Source organism: Etheostoma spectabile, chromosome 15 (genome assembly GCF_008692095.1).
Source record: "Etheostoma spectabile isolate EspeVRDwgs_2016 chromosome 15, UIUC_Espe_1.0, whole genome shotgun sequence".
NCBI classification, from domain to species: Eukaryota; Metazoa; Chordata; class Actinopteri; order Perciformes; family Percidae; genus Etheostoma; species Etheostoma spectabile.
Window position 1 is genome coordinate 7085998 of NC_045747.1, and position 16674 is coordinate 7102671.

The window sequence follows — 16674 nt, forward strand, 5'->3', positions numbered from 1 at the left end:
AAAGAGGAATGAATTAAACATGTGAATAACAGAATCTCCATTTCTCAGACACACTCGCACAAACTCTTCCCTCCTCTGAGCCAGAAAGAAGGTTTTCATACTAGCCGGGAAACACTTTATTGGATTGGATTTTCTGTAGAAATCTGTAGAAAGAAAGAACAGCTTTCAATGAACCGAACCACTTGATATGCATTAATGCCATATTATACACAAATACAACAACAGAACAAACCATGGCGAAGTAGCCTGAGCAGGAATACAAAAGAGGTATGAAGTTAGGACAATGTGTTGTGTGTGGAGAGGTTTCTACTTCAAGGAACTTTAACGCAAAGATGTAAAAGTTCTTCCCCATATTTTAAAAACACATACAAAATATTTTGAATAGCCTAATGGTTTGTGTCTAATATGTTTATTCACAACAAAGTTCAATTCAATTCTTTAAATTATATCTATTCCTTCTCGCTGATTGAAAACATATGATCCTACTTCACTGTAAAGTCCGTTCTCAGTGTGTTTGCACAGCAGGCTTCAAGTTTCCACATTACACTCGTATACGTTACATAGTGGACCACGTTTGTTTGGCTCCCAAACTAGTGATGTCACTAAATCATACTTATATTTTCACGTAGTAAACTCAGATTGCAGAGAAACGTTCCTCTTTCAGCAGATGAATGTGAAAATGCTTTTTTGCATACATGCACCTATATCAGTCTGCACAGGGAATATCAAACATCCAAGCAAAGTAGCATTTAGAGAAACAGTTTTGAGAGGAGGGGAAAATGAAATGCTATCAAAAATATTTGAACAGTTTGAGAAGGTGCACTGTCAGCTACGTTTTTATTTGGTGAAAGCATAAACCTATAAAACCAGCCAATAACAATGTTTAACCCAACCGATTTTAGCCTTTCAAAGTATTGGAAATATAGACTACACTGTATCTAGTAGAGATTATGAAACATATTTGAAACAGCTTAAACCACAGTCTACAACAACACACCGCCATTTCTCCACTTGGAAGACTCACTCTCTATTATCTGTCCACTGGACGGATTATTATATACCATTTTGCATACTATACTTCTGCAATATGATGTTTTATTGTTGTACTATACTATAGGCCTACATTATATTACCACACTACTGTCTCATTTCCCCAACTATATCATCATGTACCATTTTATATCATACTATATTATGTATGTAACGTTGACTCTTGCATTATATTTTATTATATTAACAGAGAAAAACACTGAGTACCATTACCTAACCTAATAAATACCATTTATTAATCTGCTGATTTTTACTTAGACCTGTTGACTATGCTGCTTTCACACCACTGTCACGTTATCAGCACCACTCACTTTAACATGTTTCGTCTCCAAATACTCTCTTTATAGTTTCATCATTTTGTTTTATTTTTGTTTATATACCTCTTTTAATCATTTGTTAGGCCTATCCATATTTGTTTTTGTTTTTTTCTGTCATGCTAAAACAACCACATTTAGTTTGGTGTACTATGTTATTTTAACTTGTCTTGTCGTATCTTATCTTATTTCTTTGTTGTTGTCTTATCATATGTATCTTGTATGGCTGTTTAATGTCATTGCTGTTCATTTCATGTTTTCTCTGTGACTAAACATTGTGACAGTTTCACTTCCGCAGCCCTGATGGTGGCGCCAACTCGCAGCAGCAGGACCAGGGCTGGAGAAAAGGGAAAAGTAGCCTACTACCAATGATGTGAGTAAAAGTCACAAGGAGAGGACCACTGACGTCACAGTTTGGGCGCACATGTGTAGAACGCATGCGCAATACTCAACTGTGCCTGTTAACTGTCAGATTCTCCCAATGGATTTTGGCAGACTCTCAATGCGCATGTGCTGAAGTAAACAGTGACGAGAGTGTCCTCTCCTTCTTCGTTTTCAGAGCAACATCTGAACAAAGGCCTGCCCCTTTTCATGAGGATTTCTCTACCGCCATCGTTACTTTACGTGTAATCACGATTACTAAATCGGATTACCATACTTTTATTATATTTCAAGACGTCGATAAGAGTATAGATAATGTCCGAAATTGTTGTTGATCACAACAATGAAAGCAGCGGCGAGACCAGATCGGCCATGCATACTTGGCGTTATCGCCACCATTTCGCGTACAAGGCAGATCAAGGAAAAAATATCATCGTCCAGTGTAATCTATGTCTGCCGAGGGTAAATCTGCTGTCCACGTCGAAAACCTCAACATCAAACCTAAAAAAGCATTTAGACGTAAGTCACACAAAGTAAATTCCCTGCATTGACCTATAGCCGTCCGGTTAATGTTATAGTCAATGAATGAATAGCTCCTCTCGTGATAAATAACATTATATTCTAGCTGCATGTTGAGTAGCAACTGTTGGCGCTGGAGGCTCTTTATGTTCAACTTCCCTAAAAATCATCATCTTTTTACAAGTGGTATTTCCATTGCATATGAAGTTTAGAAACTAATGGAAACTCAACAGAACATACAAATGGCACACACCTCCCAACGACTAACATGAGCCCTTGCTGGCGTTTTGTCTTGCAGAGAACACACCTGGGCTGTGAAGCCAGGCCTGATGTCAAGAGGGGGAGGAAGAAAGAAGAGCACAATGGTGAGGAGAGTAGGCACTGCCAACTCAAAAAGCTTAAAGCGGAAATCATCTCCAAATGCATGACCCAAGCAAAGATCGATGAGCTGATTTTCAACTTCATTGTGGAAGACTGCCAGTCATTTTATGTGCTAGAGCAACCAGGCTTCAGAAAACTGATTTCAGGCTTAACTGAAGGACTAAAGTCCATGGACAGGATGACCTTGTTTACAAAGGTGGACCAGGGTTTCTCCAGGATGAGAGAAGAGCTGATGGCGAAACTCAGCAGCATCCAGTACGTGTGCACCACGGCTGACATCTGGACAGCCAACAACAGAAGCTTCTTCGGGATGACTTGCCACTGGATTGATAGACATTCTTTGGAGAGGAAATCTGCGGCGCTGGGGTTTGCACGGCTGCAGGGAAGAATCACACATGACACCATAGCGGGACGGATACATGACATCCATGTGGCATACAATATTGAAAGTAAAGTTCAGACCACAGTCACCGATAACGGAAGCCCCTTCATCAGTGTGTTCAAAGAGTTTGCAGTGGACAGCCAGGAAAGTGATGATGACATTGGGTTCTACGAGAACGTGAGCACCGTCCTCGAGGGGGAGCCGGAGCAGGACATGCTCTTGTTTCTGCCCACCGTGCAGCGCTGCGCATCACACACCCTGGAGCTGATTGTCACTGAAGACTTTTGGCAGGCGGTGTCACAGGGGCCCATGTGCCAGCTACATTACAGTTCAATGGCCAAGGTGTTCGCCATATGGAGCAAATGCCACCATCTTCAGGTCGGTATGGATGCAGCAGAGGAGATAGGAAAGATGGCCCTAGTTGTGCCTGCTGTCATACGCTGGAATGTGGAGTACTGTGCTGTGCAGAAGATCGTCTCCCTCACTGAGCGCGAGCTGACGGAGCTGTGTGCCCGCCTGGAAGTCCCGCGCATGCAGCAAGAGGAGATGGCCTTCCTGAAGGAATACGTGACTGTGTTTCACCCGCTTGCTTTTGCACTTGAACTTTTCCAAGCGGAGCAGAAATGTTACCTGGGTCTGGTCATCCCGACCGTACTCAGTCTGAAGAACAAGTTAAATGAGCAGAAAGACGCGGCAAATTACTTAGGCGATGTCATCAACGCCATTGTAGTGGCTATTGATGTGCGGTTCCAGGAGCTGTTTTCCAGCACAGAAGCGAAGATTGCAACGGCGACAACTCCTCAGTTCCGTTTGTGGTGGATGGCTGCCTCTGACAGAGAGGAGATGTGCTCCCTGCTGGCTACGGAGGCATCCCAGATTGATCCCTGTTACCTAACCGAGGCAATCCCCAGCCGGAATCTGTCGACCATTGAATCTGAAGATGACTTCTTCAGTTACGGGTCTCCAAAGCCCACCGTTCAGATCCAGCAACGGGGAGTGATGGACGAGATCTGCAAGTACGTCGAAGGGACGGGGAAGAGCCTAGGGTGCCTTCAGGACTTCCCCAGAATAAAGCAGCTTTTCCTAAAATACAACACCACCCTGCCATCCACGGCCCCTGTCCAGCGTCTCTTCAGTCAGAAAGGCAACCTGGTCACCTCACAGAGAAACCTTCTGACTGATGACTACTTTGAACGCCTTCAGCTTTTGAGATACAACATTAACGTGTTAACTATGGTCACCCAGTGAATACATGGCCGGTGACTCTCTTTCAGCCTTTCAGTAGATGCAGAATCAAACCATATTGTGCTAAAATCATTACTGAAAAACCTTGAGTAATATCTAATATCAGACAATTTAGCCCAGATGTTTTCTAATCATATCCCTTGTGTTTTTAATAGGCATAGCCTATATCTCCGTTCCTGAATGGCCTGATGGAAATATCTAATTGACAATCATTGACAATGACAAGGACTGAATATACTGACAAAAGCATCTTCATATCTGTGCTGTTGTTGTGATTTGAAGTTGCCACAGAGTAAACTGAACTGATTTTGTCTTTCAGTTAAGCTAGTTTGTTTTTTCTACAGGTGCTCAATGAGAATGCATCTCCTGTCTGTTATGTTTTATATCACATATAAAGAGACAAGGAAAGAGCCTTTTGTATCTCGCCTTTTTTTCACCAAAACCAGGTGGAAAGCAAAAGTAATTGGATTAGTGACCAGTTGGGATCGGAGGCCTTATTTGCATGCCGCCCTAAGCATCAACAGATACTGATTACTGTTTGAAAGAAGCCCGTGTTTGTGAGTGAGGAAGACACAGAACACACAAACGCCACCAGTTCCAGTGCTGCAGAGTCCCAAGTGTATTCCTTGCCACACATGCCCAGATGTCATTTAAGAGCTTCCATCTTGTCAGACAGCTGTCTGGAGACCAACAGGAGGCTGTCAGAGCATGCAAACACAGGCTCTGTGTGGACCCGAGCTGTCAGAAACATGGCACTTCTTAAGATGCTAATCCCAAGAGAATATCAAAAGCCCTGGGATTTGCTTTTTTTCTTCTTTTCAACATCATTGCATGTATGAATCTAGATGTATTTATTCCAGTTATCTTTGTTGTTCTTTATTTTTAGGAAGAGATATAAAACCTCCCAGCAGTGAACTGCTCTGAAACTGCCCTCACTGCTCCAAAGTCTATTCTGCTTGAGAGACAGGGTATTGGGATTCTATTCCACGACGCATCAGCTGATAGGGGAAAAGCAGCTTGAACAACTGGTTGCAGAGAAAGGACACGGTAAATGTGTGTTGCTAAAGGACTGTTGCAGTAAATGAAAATTGCACAATATTAATATTGATTTTCTTTATACAACCCATTACAAACATTTTCCAGAGTCCTTCAGATCGTAATGTCAAAATAAATCCTTGCACAACAATCAAGTTTTAGAGAGTGGTGCGTTGGATCAAAAACTCCTGACTTGAAAAGAAAACCAAAGAATCCTACACCCTGTCCATCCCTTGAACTCACTTTTTTTAACGAGACATTGTGGTCCTCAGAACTTCATCAGGCAAGTTCATAGACAAACATTTCCATGCAGACAGCACCATAAAGTCCATAGGCTTTTAACCAGGAAAAAAACACCAATCATGAATGAATGTAACGTATGTTCATTAATATCAAAAGATTATGCACTACAGCTTTAACATGTATCCACACTAGGTGTTTTTGGCGTCCTGGTAGGTCTTTTTTTCACGTGAAATGTACTTTATATGTATTGTGCGTGTATATGAATTTTGTCTGATGGAGGGCCAACACATGCAGTGAGTTCAAGTTATGGACAATGTGGTGGATTCTTTGGTTTTCTTTTCATAATAGGGTTCCCCTATCTTAAATGTACAGGGCAGAACATGTTGCTGTTGAAAAATAAACATGTCACTACTCTCTAGTTGAGACACTACAGCGGTGGTGAAATCGCCTCAAAATATTTCTTGTCATTTATTATGAGCTAATATTAGCCACTGGCTGCTTTAGCCAATATGAAAGTTTGGTTTAACATGGCAAGCTTAATATTAAACATTATCAATAATAGTTTAATTTGAGGATTTGATTTGCCCATAATTTCCAAACCATAGTACACTTACCTCTTTTATTGTGTTAATGTTGTTGGCTGCAGTCATCCAAAGCTCCAGGCACATGGGAGCCACGAGGAGTAGAGATCTTACTAATATATTTCTTGTGTGTGTGTCATGGAAGAACCACCGTTCAAGTGTTTCCCTACCTTCCACTTCTTGTATCATGGGATACAAGGTGCTGTGTCTTGGGATAGGATCAGCAGGTGAATGACGTTAATATAAATATTATCTTTAATAGAGAGCCAAAGTCCCCCCCCCTTCCATATGCCTCCATGGGTCCTATTATCAAGAAACAATTTTTTTTTTTTTTTAATTGTCACCGTTTGTCGAAAGATAGTTGAGTAAAATGCTATGGGAAAAGACGGACTACAAGTCCATGTTGCTTACCTGCAGTCACATTTTCCCTCCACGCCCTTTGAGTAGCTGCAGCTCTCAACATGACCCGATTTATAATGGTTTTCACAGTTTGACAGTTCTGCCTTTGTCTTAGAAGAAGACAGTGAAGCTCGACAAGGAGACAGCCATAGTTCTCTGGTGACATATATTGTTCCAGACGAAAGTGTAGTTCACTTGGCGATCTCACACAAAACCTAATGTTGTAATGTAAAACCTAATGTTACCCAACTTCTTAACGTCAAATCGTTGTGTCTTGACATGTAAAATTATCTTTTAAATTTACCTACATCATTTGTGTAATTAATGGCACAATTCGAACTAACCCTAATCTCTCATTGACTCCCGTTCATATTTTTTCGAAAGCTAGGTCCCATGGACCGGAAGTAGAAGAGCGTGACTTTGGCTGTCTGTTTACAGATGAAGAATCCTGCCACCCGTTAGACAAAGAGGTACACTACAGTAAATGCCACTTATTCAGTGACTTGAGAACATTTCAAATTCAAAAGTTTAAAATTCAAAACAGTCAAACAGGACAAACCCAAGGCCCCAGTTCAAAGTTTGATCCAAAGTGGAAGTTTTAATGGTTTCAGAAAAACAAATGGTGTAAAGTATTACTTTTTAAAACCCCTAGTAATATCTGTCACCAAACATTACCACACACATTAAGAACAGGATCATGTTAGGCACAAAGTGGGTGGAAGGTGTACACAGTGCGTGTTACTTCTGTCAGTACCTTTGATTGAATCCATCACCAAGCCCTTGTCTTTACAGTCCTCTTATGCTTTCTCCCTGGCAAAGAAAGCCTTAGAATCTCTTTGTTATACAAAAGCAGCATGGCAGAGACAAATACTCTTAAGTTACTTTAACCGCCATCAATCAATTAGCTTCTTTTGAGTCTTTGTCAGTTCAGTGATACATTTTTTTGGGGAGGAAAGCATTAGAGGGTGTTTCAGACATGGCTGGGATATTTTAGTATTCTAATGCCCTTCTCTCACTTTGCTTGGGTAAGACACCCTTCTGGTGTGTGGTCCCAGGACTGCCCCAGTCACTGCAGAAATAGCTTGGCAGGACTGAAATGGCCCAGGTTCTCACAGGACTTGATCCAGCGCTGGACATTAGTGGGAGTAGAGGATGCAGAGCCACTTTGCAAGACGCAGCAATAGCAGGCAATGTCGGCCAGGGAGAACTCCGGCCCGGCCAGCCAGGGGTTGCGGCCCAGAGCAGAGTTAAGGGCCCGTAGGACAGTAGCCCGCTCCTTGGCGCTGCCCTCTGCCAGCTGGAAGAAAGCTGTGTCCACCCAGCTGTCCACCAGTGTGGCGAGAGCAGGGTCACTGGGGTAGGGAGACAGCAGCTTAAAGAGGAAGCGCGCCACGTTGGCCTCACCCTCGATGGGACACATGTTCTGGACGCTAAACTTCATCTGCAGTTTGGGGACTGTGAATTGGACAAAGCATAAACATGTTTAATAGTAAACAAGGGCACAAGTATTTATCATATACACATGTCAATAATTGATAACGTGAATGCAAAACTTGTAATGGTTAGAAATAGCATTCTATAGACACAACACATACTTTTAAATTTGTATGTGATTATATGTGATGTTAAAAGCTAACACTATTGGTAATTAATTACGAATGCACCGATACCCCTTTTTTAAAGACCATGTACAAGTACTTACATTTGGGTAGGGTTTCGATAAGAGTACTTAATAATACCTCTTGGGCTCAAGGGTCTACACACACACACACACACACACACACACACACACACACACACACACACACACACACACACACACACACACACACACACACACACACACACACACACACACACACACACACACACACACACACACACACACACACACTTGTCCTTCTCTTATATTGTTGTCAATTAGAACAAAGCAGTGTTTGCAAAGTACCATCCCTATTTAAAACTCAGTGAACTGGACATTTCCCTGAGCTAGTGTAAATAAAATTATGTATATCATTCCAGATATCAAAATACTGAGTGAAGTTTACAAAGAATGCTAAGTCTGATGACATCATTGACATGCATATTAAGTAGCCATGTGTTACCAGCTCCAGCAGAGAGGATGGTTCAATTATGCCGGCCGCTAAGTTCACAAGATTTTGTCCAGATTTAAAGACTCGTGGCAAACTATATAAACAGTCTACCAACTAACAGCTTTTGTTTTAGCTTGTTTGTAAAAAAAATGAATAAATTGCTATTTGCAGAGTAGCCAAATACCTGCTTGACGGAGAAGTTAATGTCATGTTTCTATGAGGTGGTATCGGGTGTGGTAGAATCAAAGTAACTTTATGATTACAAGTATGAGTACATGCGCACGGCATCAGACCAATACCCAATACTGGCATCGGTATCAGTGCATCCCTATAATTAATTGGTCGTCCATACCATCTTTCCATATGAGGGTGAAGCCCAACTGGAACATCTGGCGAGCATAGCTGTCTGCATGGCGTGGGCCAAGGCACGACAGGAGCTGTGGTGGCACACTGGCAACTGAGGAGTGGACATGGACAGTGGAGAGCACCCGATAGCGCTGGCACAGCACGCTGTGGAGCACCAGCAGGGTCAGGGGTGGCTGTGCCGGGTTAGCGTTTATGACGATGTCACGGAGAGCACCAAGGTCCTTGTGACATGAACAAGACAAAGAAGGTAAATAGGTGCAGCATCCAAAATAAAAAAAATAAGGCCAGTACAGCATGCACAAAAGGCTGCAAACAGTCCACGCCCTCATGTGTGCTTCAAAACAAATTCCAACATGATCAGATTTAACAGGTCTGCGTGGTATTTATAACTTCTAATGACGGTAATGATGGGTGTGATCAGGAAAACATCTATAGACTACTGTCAGGGAGAAAATGCAGCCAAGGTATGTCAGTTGCAAAAAACAGAGGCATACTGTTAGTGCATGGTTCATCTAGGATGAATTCTGGCATCACTAATAAACACTGTGTCCGGTTATTTTAATACTTGGATGCAGAGCTCACTAGCATTAATCCCAGTTTTCTCACCTTGCCCAGTAGTGTGTCCAGGTCTGAGATGCCTTTGAAGGTTGTGGAGCTGGGGCTTTGGGAGGAGAGGCTGCTGCTGACTGTGAGGTCCAGATCGGCATCTGGGGTGGTCACCGTCTTGGCCAGGCCTTCCACAGCTGCTTTCAGGTTGTACAGTTTTTTCATGATCTCATCCTGCCGGGCCTCCAGAGCTTTGACTGCTGGGTCCACCTCGCCATTCTGGGGAGACAGAGAGAATCGCTCAGTTTGGTTGAAACCACAAATGGGAATTTGAAGGTGTGAGCATTCACATTTTTTTAACAACTTGAGTGCAATCCTGCTGCGGTTTTACAACCTGGGTGTACATTTAACTGTCCTTGCACATAAAACTAGAGGCAAGATTGAAAACATATTGAACATATCCCCAGTCAAGCTAAACAATCACACATAGAGGAATCAAAGAAAGACATCTTATGAAGACATTTTAAAGACCAGATTTCCGGTTGATACAGTTTCAATCTTGTACCATCAGAGTAGGTTATACACTGGTAGTATGTGCCACAATGTCTACTTCAGATGATTCAACGCTATACACCACAGTTTTGAAAAAAAAGTACCCAGATACTTAAGTAAAAGTAGCAATATCTAACTGTAAACATACTCTATTGCAAGTAAGCATCCTGTATCGAAATATCACATAAGGATGTATGTATGTAAGTATGTTAGTATAAGTACATTAGCAAAACATCCATTAGGTATGAACAGTAAATGTACTCAATGCACTGATATACTGTATTAATATCGCTAATGCAGTGATGTGTAAGTAGCATCTTACTATTAGAAATTTTAACAATTTAATAACCTGTTACGTAGTTTTGTCTTTAACAATACATGATCTGTTATGACATTGTGTGTGTCTGTGTAAAATTGACTTAAGGCAGTGGAGTTACAAATAACATCTACCGTACCTTTGGAATAAAGTGGAGCAGGAGTATAAAGTGGCCTTGAAATGGAAATACTTTTAAAGCTATGGTAACGTTACAGTACTAAGCTTCATTCCACCACGCTGAAACAAGGGTCTCCTAGGTGCAGACATCATGTGCACTTTGATGCTTATTAATATCTACATTGTCAGAAAATACAACAAAGAGTGGAGACAAGTTACCCTAATACGCCGCTTAATAATTTTTAAACGTTGATGGTGGAGACGTAGTAATTGTTGCATCAGCCAGAACTTAGATTGTTCATTTTCCTGGCAAGCTAACTTAGCTAGCCAGCTTGGCTAAATACTGCTAATGCTAATTCACCGCGCGAGATGCGCATGTATCAATTCGTAAGAAACTAAACGAACTGCGGGAAAGCAAAATACAAGCTAACAAGTTGGAAAAAAACGAACCTTGTCCAAATGAAATGGGTTAACAGTTACCTGAATCGCGTGTTCAGAGGTGCAGCAGTTCCCTTGCGGCGCGTGGATATTTGGTAACTTGTACATGCAGGTTGGTAAATCAGTCTTTATATGACTTCCAGAGATGGGCTTTACCTGGTACATGGGCATGGTGGAGGAACGTTAGTGCTCTGTCAGAGACAAACAGTTAAAAACAAAAATCCTGGACACAGATTTCTTCTGGGGCTGCGTGATGTTGACAGGCAGCAGCAGCAGCGGCTACCGACGCTCGCGGTTACGCAGGAAAGAGGCCGAAATTGACGTCACATCCGGGGAAAGTAAAAGGTAATGTTAAGTAATTTTAATTTAATTTATTTATTGGGGATTATATAGTAGAGGAGCTGCTGTTCATTTGTTGTCGTTATTTTATATTCACAGAGTGGTGCTAAAATAATCCATATTCAGAGATACACCACGCGCCACCACATTTCTCTCTGCATGTATCATTGCACGTGCACTAGACGGCGCCACAGTATCATTTCTCACATCTTGTCTTTGTAAATTGAGTGGCAGCAAAGAGGTTGGTTTCTTTAACTGTCTACGGTTGCAGGTGGTCAGCAGTCAACGGAGGATATGGTCATACTACTGCCATGAACTTAACTTGTAAACTTAACTTTCTTTGACATTTAACAAAGACATGACAATGACAATGAAAATGAATGTCTAGCTGTTGTCCATGGCACCCATGATGCCATTTCATATCTACACTACACATGGTTCAGTTCAAAACCTTAAGTAAATACATTTTTACTGCTATAAAAAAAAGTACAAGGTTGGCTTTTACTATTATTCCATAAATAATGGTATAATCAATAAGTAGGTAATAAAACTGTCAATTATATAAACAGTATATGGATGTGTAGTCTATATATACTGTACAGTATATATATAAATGTGCCTTTGGTTTAAACCTTGTGTGTGGGCACACCTGTGTGTATTAGTGTGAGAACACAGGAGCCATGTGCTAGTCAACAGTCTAGTCACGTTTATCTCAGCTTTAGAGGCAGTTTAGGATGAATATAAGTGAGAGATTTCACACATACATTCACATAGTCTACCATATTTGTTTTTTTGTGTCTCGCCTGACATCAACATCTCTGTGATGTATTGTGGCCAAATAGATAAACAAAGCTTTTCAGATTTGATAGCTTCAGTCCTACCGAAGTCAACCTGTTTCACCAATCAAAACCGATTAGCTCAGTCTAGCCTGTTATTCAATCACAAGTGATCTTTGACTCAACCTGGCAGCTCTGCTGAGGTAATAGTCTGCTCTGATCGCCAGAGTAAGACCTGAGATAGAAACTGAGACTACGGAGGGAGCTGAAACCTGACAGTTCACAGTAGTTCTTTGAATCATGTAGGAACAAGGGAGTCTGTCAGGCTGTAGGTAGCACAGATGTAGGGTGGGGAGTGACATAGGCCTTGTAGGTGCTGACATAGATTAACAGTGTGTTAACTGATGCAACGAATAGTCTGATTAGAGTTGCCTTAAAGGAATAGTCAGACATTTTTTGCTCTCTGACACGGAGTTGAATGAGAACAGTGATTCCACTCTCATTTCTCCATTAAATATAACAGGGGAACACAGTTAGCCTGGCTCAGTCCAAAAGTGAAAAAACGGCCTATACCAGCTCTGCAAAGTGTAGTGTAAAAGAATTAGTAATTTTACAGGGGGTTATGTGTTGGACAATTTCTTGGCTGGGAGTTATTACTTCCTGGAGTCTTGACGGGTTGCCTGGCATCAGCTAACAGCTAAGAAACTGCCAATGGCCAAATCAAATATTTGCTTTAAACACAGCTTGTTATTGTGTGTGATACACAGGTTCAGTGTAGTTATTAAATCTCACTAAGTTTAAAGATTAATATTACAGGTAAGATACATCGTTAATATATACGTATTAGTCATGTAATCTGTAATGTATACTATTAAAACATGAAGTGCAAAATATAACCTGACAGCTGTAGTAATGTTTGTTGATTACTATATATTACATACATACATACAAGTCATGTTGTCTGAGTTTCTGAATGTACTTAATCCAAGTTTATGAAGGTTCTTTTTAGTTAACTCTCTGTATGTATGTATGTATGTGTATTTGTGGCAATTATGGATGACGTAAGGTGTTTACCGACCAACTCCACCTGGACACAAATGGACACATTTTTTTGTTGTCCAGTCCAACCAGACCATTTGCCTCCATTATAGTCAAAGTAAGTTTGTCCAGGATGACTCCTGCCATCTTATCTAATTGTGCCTTCTCTTTTTAAAAGTCTGCAAAGTACCTGTCTACCTCTCCACGACAGCCATTACTCAGTCTGAGAGTGAGTCAGCACATGTAACAGCTGTTCAGGGGTTTAAGCTGGGTGTGGCGTTTAGTTTCCAACTTCTGTTAGTCTAGTGAATAGACACAGCTCAATATATAGCCTATAAATAAAACATCAATTAACGGATATGTAAACAATAGGCTCAAGACAGGGTGGAAATAGATTTCTAGAAATTGCCTTGCACAGATACCGTGTGTGTCAGGAGTGGCCATTGATATGTGCATGGCTTATCATTTATTAATGAAGGGTAGCTGTACGCAGACATCATACGTAGTGGCTCATGACTAATGCTTGTAGAGGAACAGAGGCAGTGCTGTCATCCCCTGCATTATGGATAGAGTTCCTGCACAGAGCTCACAAAGCCCATTCAGTCATTCTAACACACCAGTTAAATCTTTTACGATGTTCCTCCCTGATCAGACTATCAGGTAGCAATACAGTCTGATACCTCTAGGCTCCAAAAGACTGGGTATGGGTATAGCAGATGCAGGATGCACAGCTGTCCAAATGGTTTAACTTCCCATTACCTCATCTGCTTGAGAACTTCAGTTTGGTTTCAATTGAAGATGGGATGCACATTAAAGTTTCACACAGACTTAATCAGTAAGGTGAGCCTGATGCTCCTTTCTTGATATGAGTTTTTGGTGACAATGAAGCGGGGGCATCAATTATTGAAGTGCCAAGCAGACAAGCAGGCTATAGTCTATGTGTCCATCCTAAAAATGCAGACGGAATGCATGGTACAGTTTTAGCAATCGCACAAAATGTACCATAATACTATTGTAATCAAAAAGTTAGGTTTGCTGGTGTACTTTATTTCTTCTAATAGTTAATCATTTGTTTGTATTGCTGCATCCTAAGTTTTGAAGGGGACTCCTACTCCTGCTACTACTACTACCACTGCTACTATGACCTATACCACTGAAATCAGCCCTGTTGACATTTTCTGACAATACGACACCCTACCTGCACTGTAAACCCAGATTTAGTTGTAATTAAACTTTTTAGTGGTCACTACTTGTTCTGTCATGCAGACAACCCAGGCTCCGCGAACGCCAACAAAAACAAATTGTGCCAATCTGCACCACGAAACATAACAAACAGTCTTCCAGTGTTCCAGCCAATAACTGACAAGAAGGATTTGGGGGTGGGGGTTGGAGGGTTACAGGGGTTTCGTTCTTCAAACGTACACTTAAAACATCAACAATGAGTGCCGTCACTCAACATCGCATAGAGCACCTTTAAGTTTCTGTATGGGGGGGGGGTCATTTGACTTTTCTGCGCTAAAAGCGGTGCAAAAACTAATGGGAAAATATATATGTTTCTGTCCCAGTTAAAGTGTGTTTTAATAATGTTCTGTTAAAGTTTTGGACATGCATTTACGTTATCTTGATTTTTAGTTTTGTATGGTTGACTTAGTGTTCATGTTTATCTACTATTATTGTTGCACCATGATCGAGATGTGGGGGGTGGGACTGATGACCTCTGGGCAGTGATGTGATGTGGTTTTACAAAGCGATGCAGAGAATCTTGAAAGTTATAATAAATGCATTGGCATCCATTCTGTTTCACTGGAATTATGCACTGAGTACATTCTTCTAAAGACTACACTGTTTAAAGATGAAAACATATTTAAAAGTTTGAATTGTTACTATAGTGTTGGTGAGTAGAGCCTAATGTTTCATGTTCAATATTTTTCATGTAACATACTGTATGTTAACTGTTGAGTTTTAGTAAGCACTGCTAATTTGAACTTGATTTGTCTACTTCATCAAACTACCAGTCTATGCTAACACAACTTGACCTGTTTAGTTTCACCTTGTCTAAAATCTTTAACGGTTTAATGTAAGGGGTTTCCATGCAAATTTCTAGCAAAGTCAATTAATTCTGGATAAAAGTGAATATGTACATCATATCATATACAGTATATTTGATAGATACCGGTAATTAGTGACATTCCCTATCCCCAAACTATGTTTCATATGGCATGACCCTAGGGTACATGATTTATCATACTTAGATTTACCCTACTGCTTGAAATGAAACAAAATGATAGCTTTCAACTCCTTGTTTCCATCAACAGAAATACAAAGAAGCTTTCAACTAGTGTGTTACATCTAAATTTCTGTTTTAGCTCTTGGCAGATAATAGAGCTATCGTTAAATAGCAATACTGTAAAATACTATCAAGACCTCCTCCATATTCACTTGCAACTGCAGTTATTTTTAATTTTCTTCACGTTGTCAGCCCAACAGGACTGTTGGACATGATTGGCTTGTCAGAGCAGCACTGTCCTAGAGAGAAAAAGAGCTCCCTCCCTCCCTCCCTCCCCACCACCGTTGAGTCCAGGTAAACTGCTTGTCACATTATCTTGTGCTGCTGTCCTACTGCTGCACATTCAGCAGTCAGCGTCAACCTGTTGGCTCACATTACTTTCCTGTTTACCACTCGCTTCTACTGACCCGCAGGGGTCATGCCTTATTGTGTGTCCCCTGGCCTGTGTTACCCATTGGCATCCCCAACCTTGTCCTGCTTTCAACCTTGTACGCCCCACTCCCATTCTCACTCCTCCACTCCATGTCTGCAGAGATGCAAATCAGAAATGGATAACAGCATGGATGCGTGGTGATCTAATTAGCGCGGTGTCCAGTACGTGTGTCCTGATAGACAACATTTTTTTCTGTAAAAGTGTTTAATCAACATTCTCTATTAAAGCAAATTTCTGGCAAGAGAAATCTTGGGGTTATAATAAAATGCAGTTGGTTTAGTTCATGACTTCTTACATAATGCGGATTACAAAACTTAACTTTGCAATCTCTTGCAAGATCTCTCTAACTTTGTCTTTGCTCATAATCATGTCCATAATTGTGACTTGTGGGATCTCAAAAGCTTGTTTCACTCTATGTTATATTATATTTATATTCAGATTTAGGAATTACTGATATTGCCTGAAACATGAAGACATTTAAATATGTTAAATTGCTAATGAATTGGTGTGGCTTCATCGCATTCATATCACTCCATAGTGACAGTAAAATGTCCAATATGACAAGATACACAGGCAGTATGCACCTGGCCGAAGAAGAAAAACTGTGAAAATCTCTATCATTAGTACAGCACACCATCTAAAACCAAGCAGCAGTTTTATGACTTCACATCCTACACTTGTGACCACCACCTCATGCTAATAGCAGGGTAAGCCCTATAGTTCTGAGTAGCAGGTGTCTGCTGTAATAGTCAGGTTCTCCCTTTAATATACAGGTAATTAAAATTACACTTAGGTGTAACCACTGAAAGAACGTGTGTTTGGCGCCTCTAGTGGGTGGGTAAA

At 41.0% G+C, this 16674-nt stretch overlaps 2 protein-coding genes and 1 long non-coding RNA gene across 4 annotated transcripts; 1 reads left to right on the top strand and 2 right to left on the bottom strand.

The window, feature by feature from the left end:
* The first annotated feature begins 1911 nt into the window (after positions 1–1911).
* Positions 1912–4683, top strand: zbedx (zinc finger BED-type containing X). Its single transcript, XM_032537937.1, has 2 exons — positions 1912–2264; positions 2563–4683. The coding sequence occupies exons 1-2, from the start codon at positions 2061–2063 to the stop codon at positions 4273–4275; spliced, it is 1917 nt and encodes a 638-aa protein (XP_032393828.1). The 5' UTR covers positions 1912–2060; the 3' UTR covers positions 4276–4683.
* Positions 4684–6859: 2176 nt separating this feature from the next.
* LOC116703260 (uncharacterized) lies at positions 6860–14042 on the bottom strand. The gene is made up of 3 exons (XR_004335379.1): positions 14033–14042; positions 12434–12439; positions 6860–6958 (listed from the first exon to the last, which is right to left on the bottom strand). It is a non-coding gene; the product is annotated as an uncharacterized LOC116703260 (long non-coding RNA).
* aimp2 (aminoacyl tRNA synthetase complex interacting multifunctional protein 2) lies at positions 7102–11276 on the bottom strand. 2 transcript variants are annotated; one of them, XM_032537897.1, is made up of 5 exons: positions 11115–11276; positions 9596–9814; positions 8976–9210; positions 7582–7985; positions 7102–7551 (listed from the first exon to the last, which is right to left on the bottom strand). In XM_032537897.1, exons 1-4 carry the CDS (start codon positions 11127–11129, stop codon positions 7597–7599), a joined length of 858 nt encoding a protein of 285 aa, XP_032393788.1. In that variant the 5' UTR covers positions 11130–11276; the 3' UTR covers positions 7102–7551; positions 7582–7596. The 2 variants fall into 2 exon arrangements, with proteins under 2 accessions (XP_032393788.1, XP_032393786.1); XM_032537895.1 differs by having other exon boundaries at positions 11001–11273.
* Positions 14043–16674: the final 2632 nt, after the last annotated feature.

Coding starts and splice junctions, on each gene's coding strand:
- zbedx (XM_032537937.1), top strand. CDS start 2,061: ATGTCCGAAATTGTTGTTGATCACAACAATGAAAGCAGCGGCGAGACC. Junction 2,265..2,562: donor ACCTAAAAAAGCATTTAGAC/GTAAGTCACACA, acceptor TTTGTCTTGCAG/AGAACACACCTGGGCTGTGA.
- aimp2 (XM_032537895.1), bottom strand. CDS start 11,129: ATGCCCATGTACCAGGTAAAGCCCATCTCTGGAAGTCATATAAAGACT. Junction 9,815..11,000: donor CCTCTGAACACGCGATTCAG/GTAACTGTTAAC, acceptor CTGTCTCCCCAG/AATGGCGAGGTGGACCCAGC. Junction 9,211..9,595: donor TGGACACACTACTGGGCAAG/GTGAGAAAACTG, acceptor TCATGTCACAAG/GACCTTGGTGCTCTCCGTGA.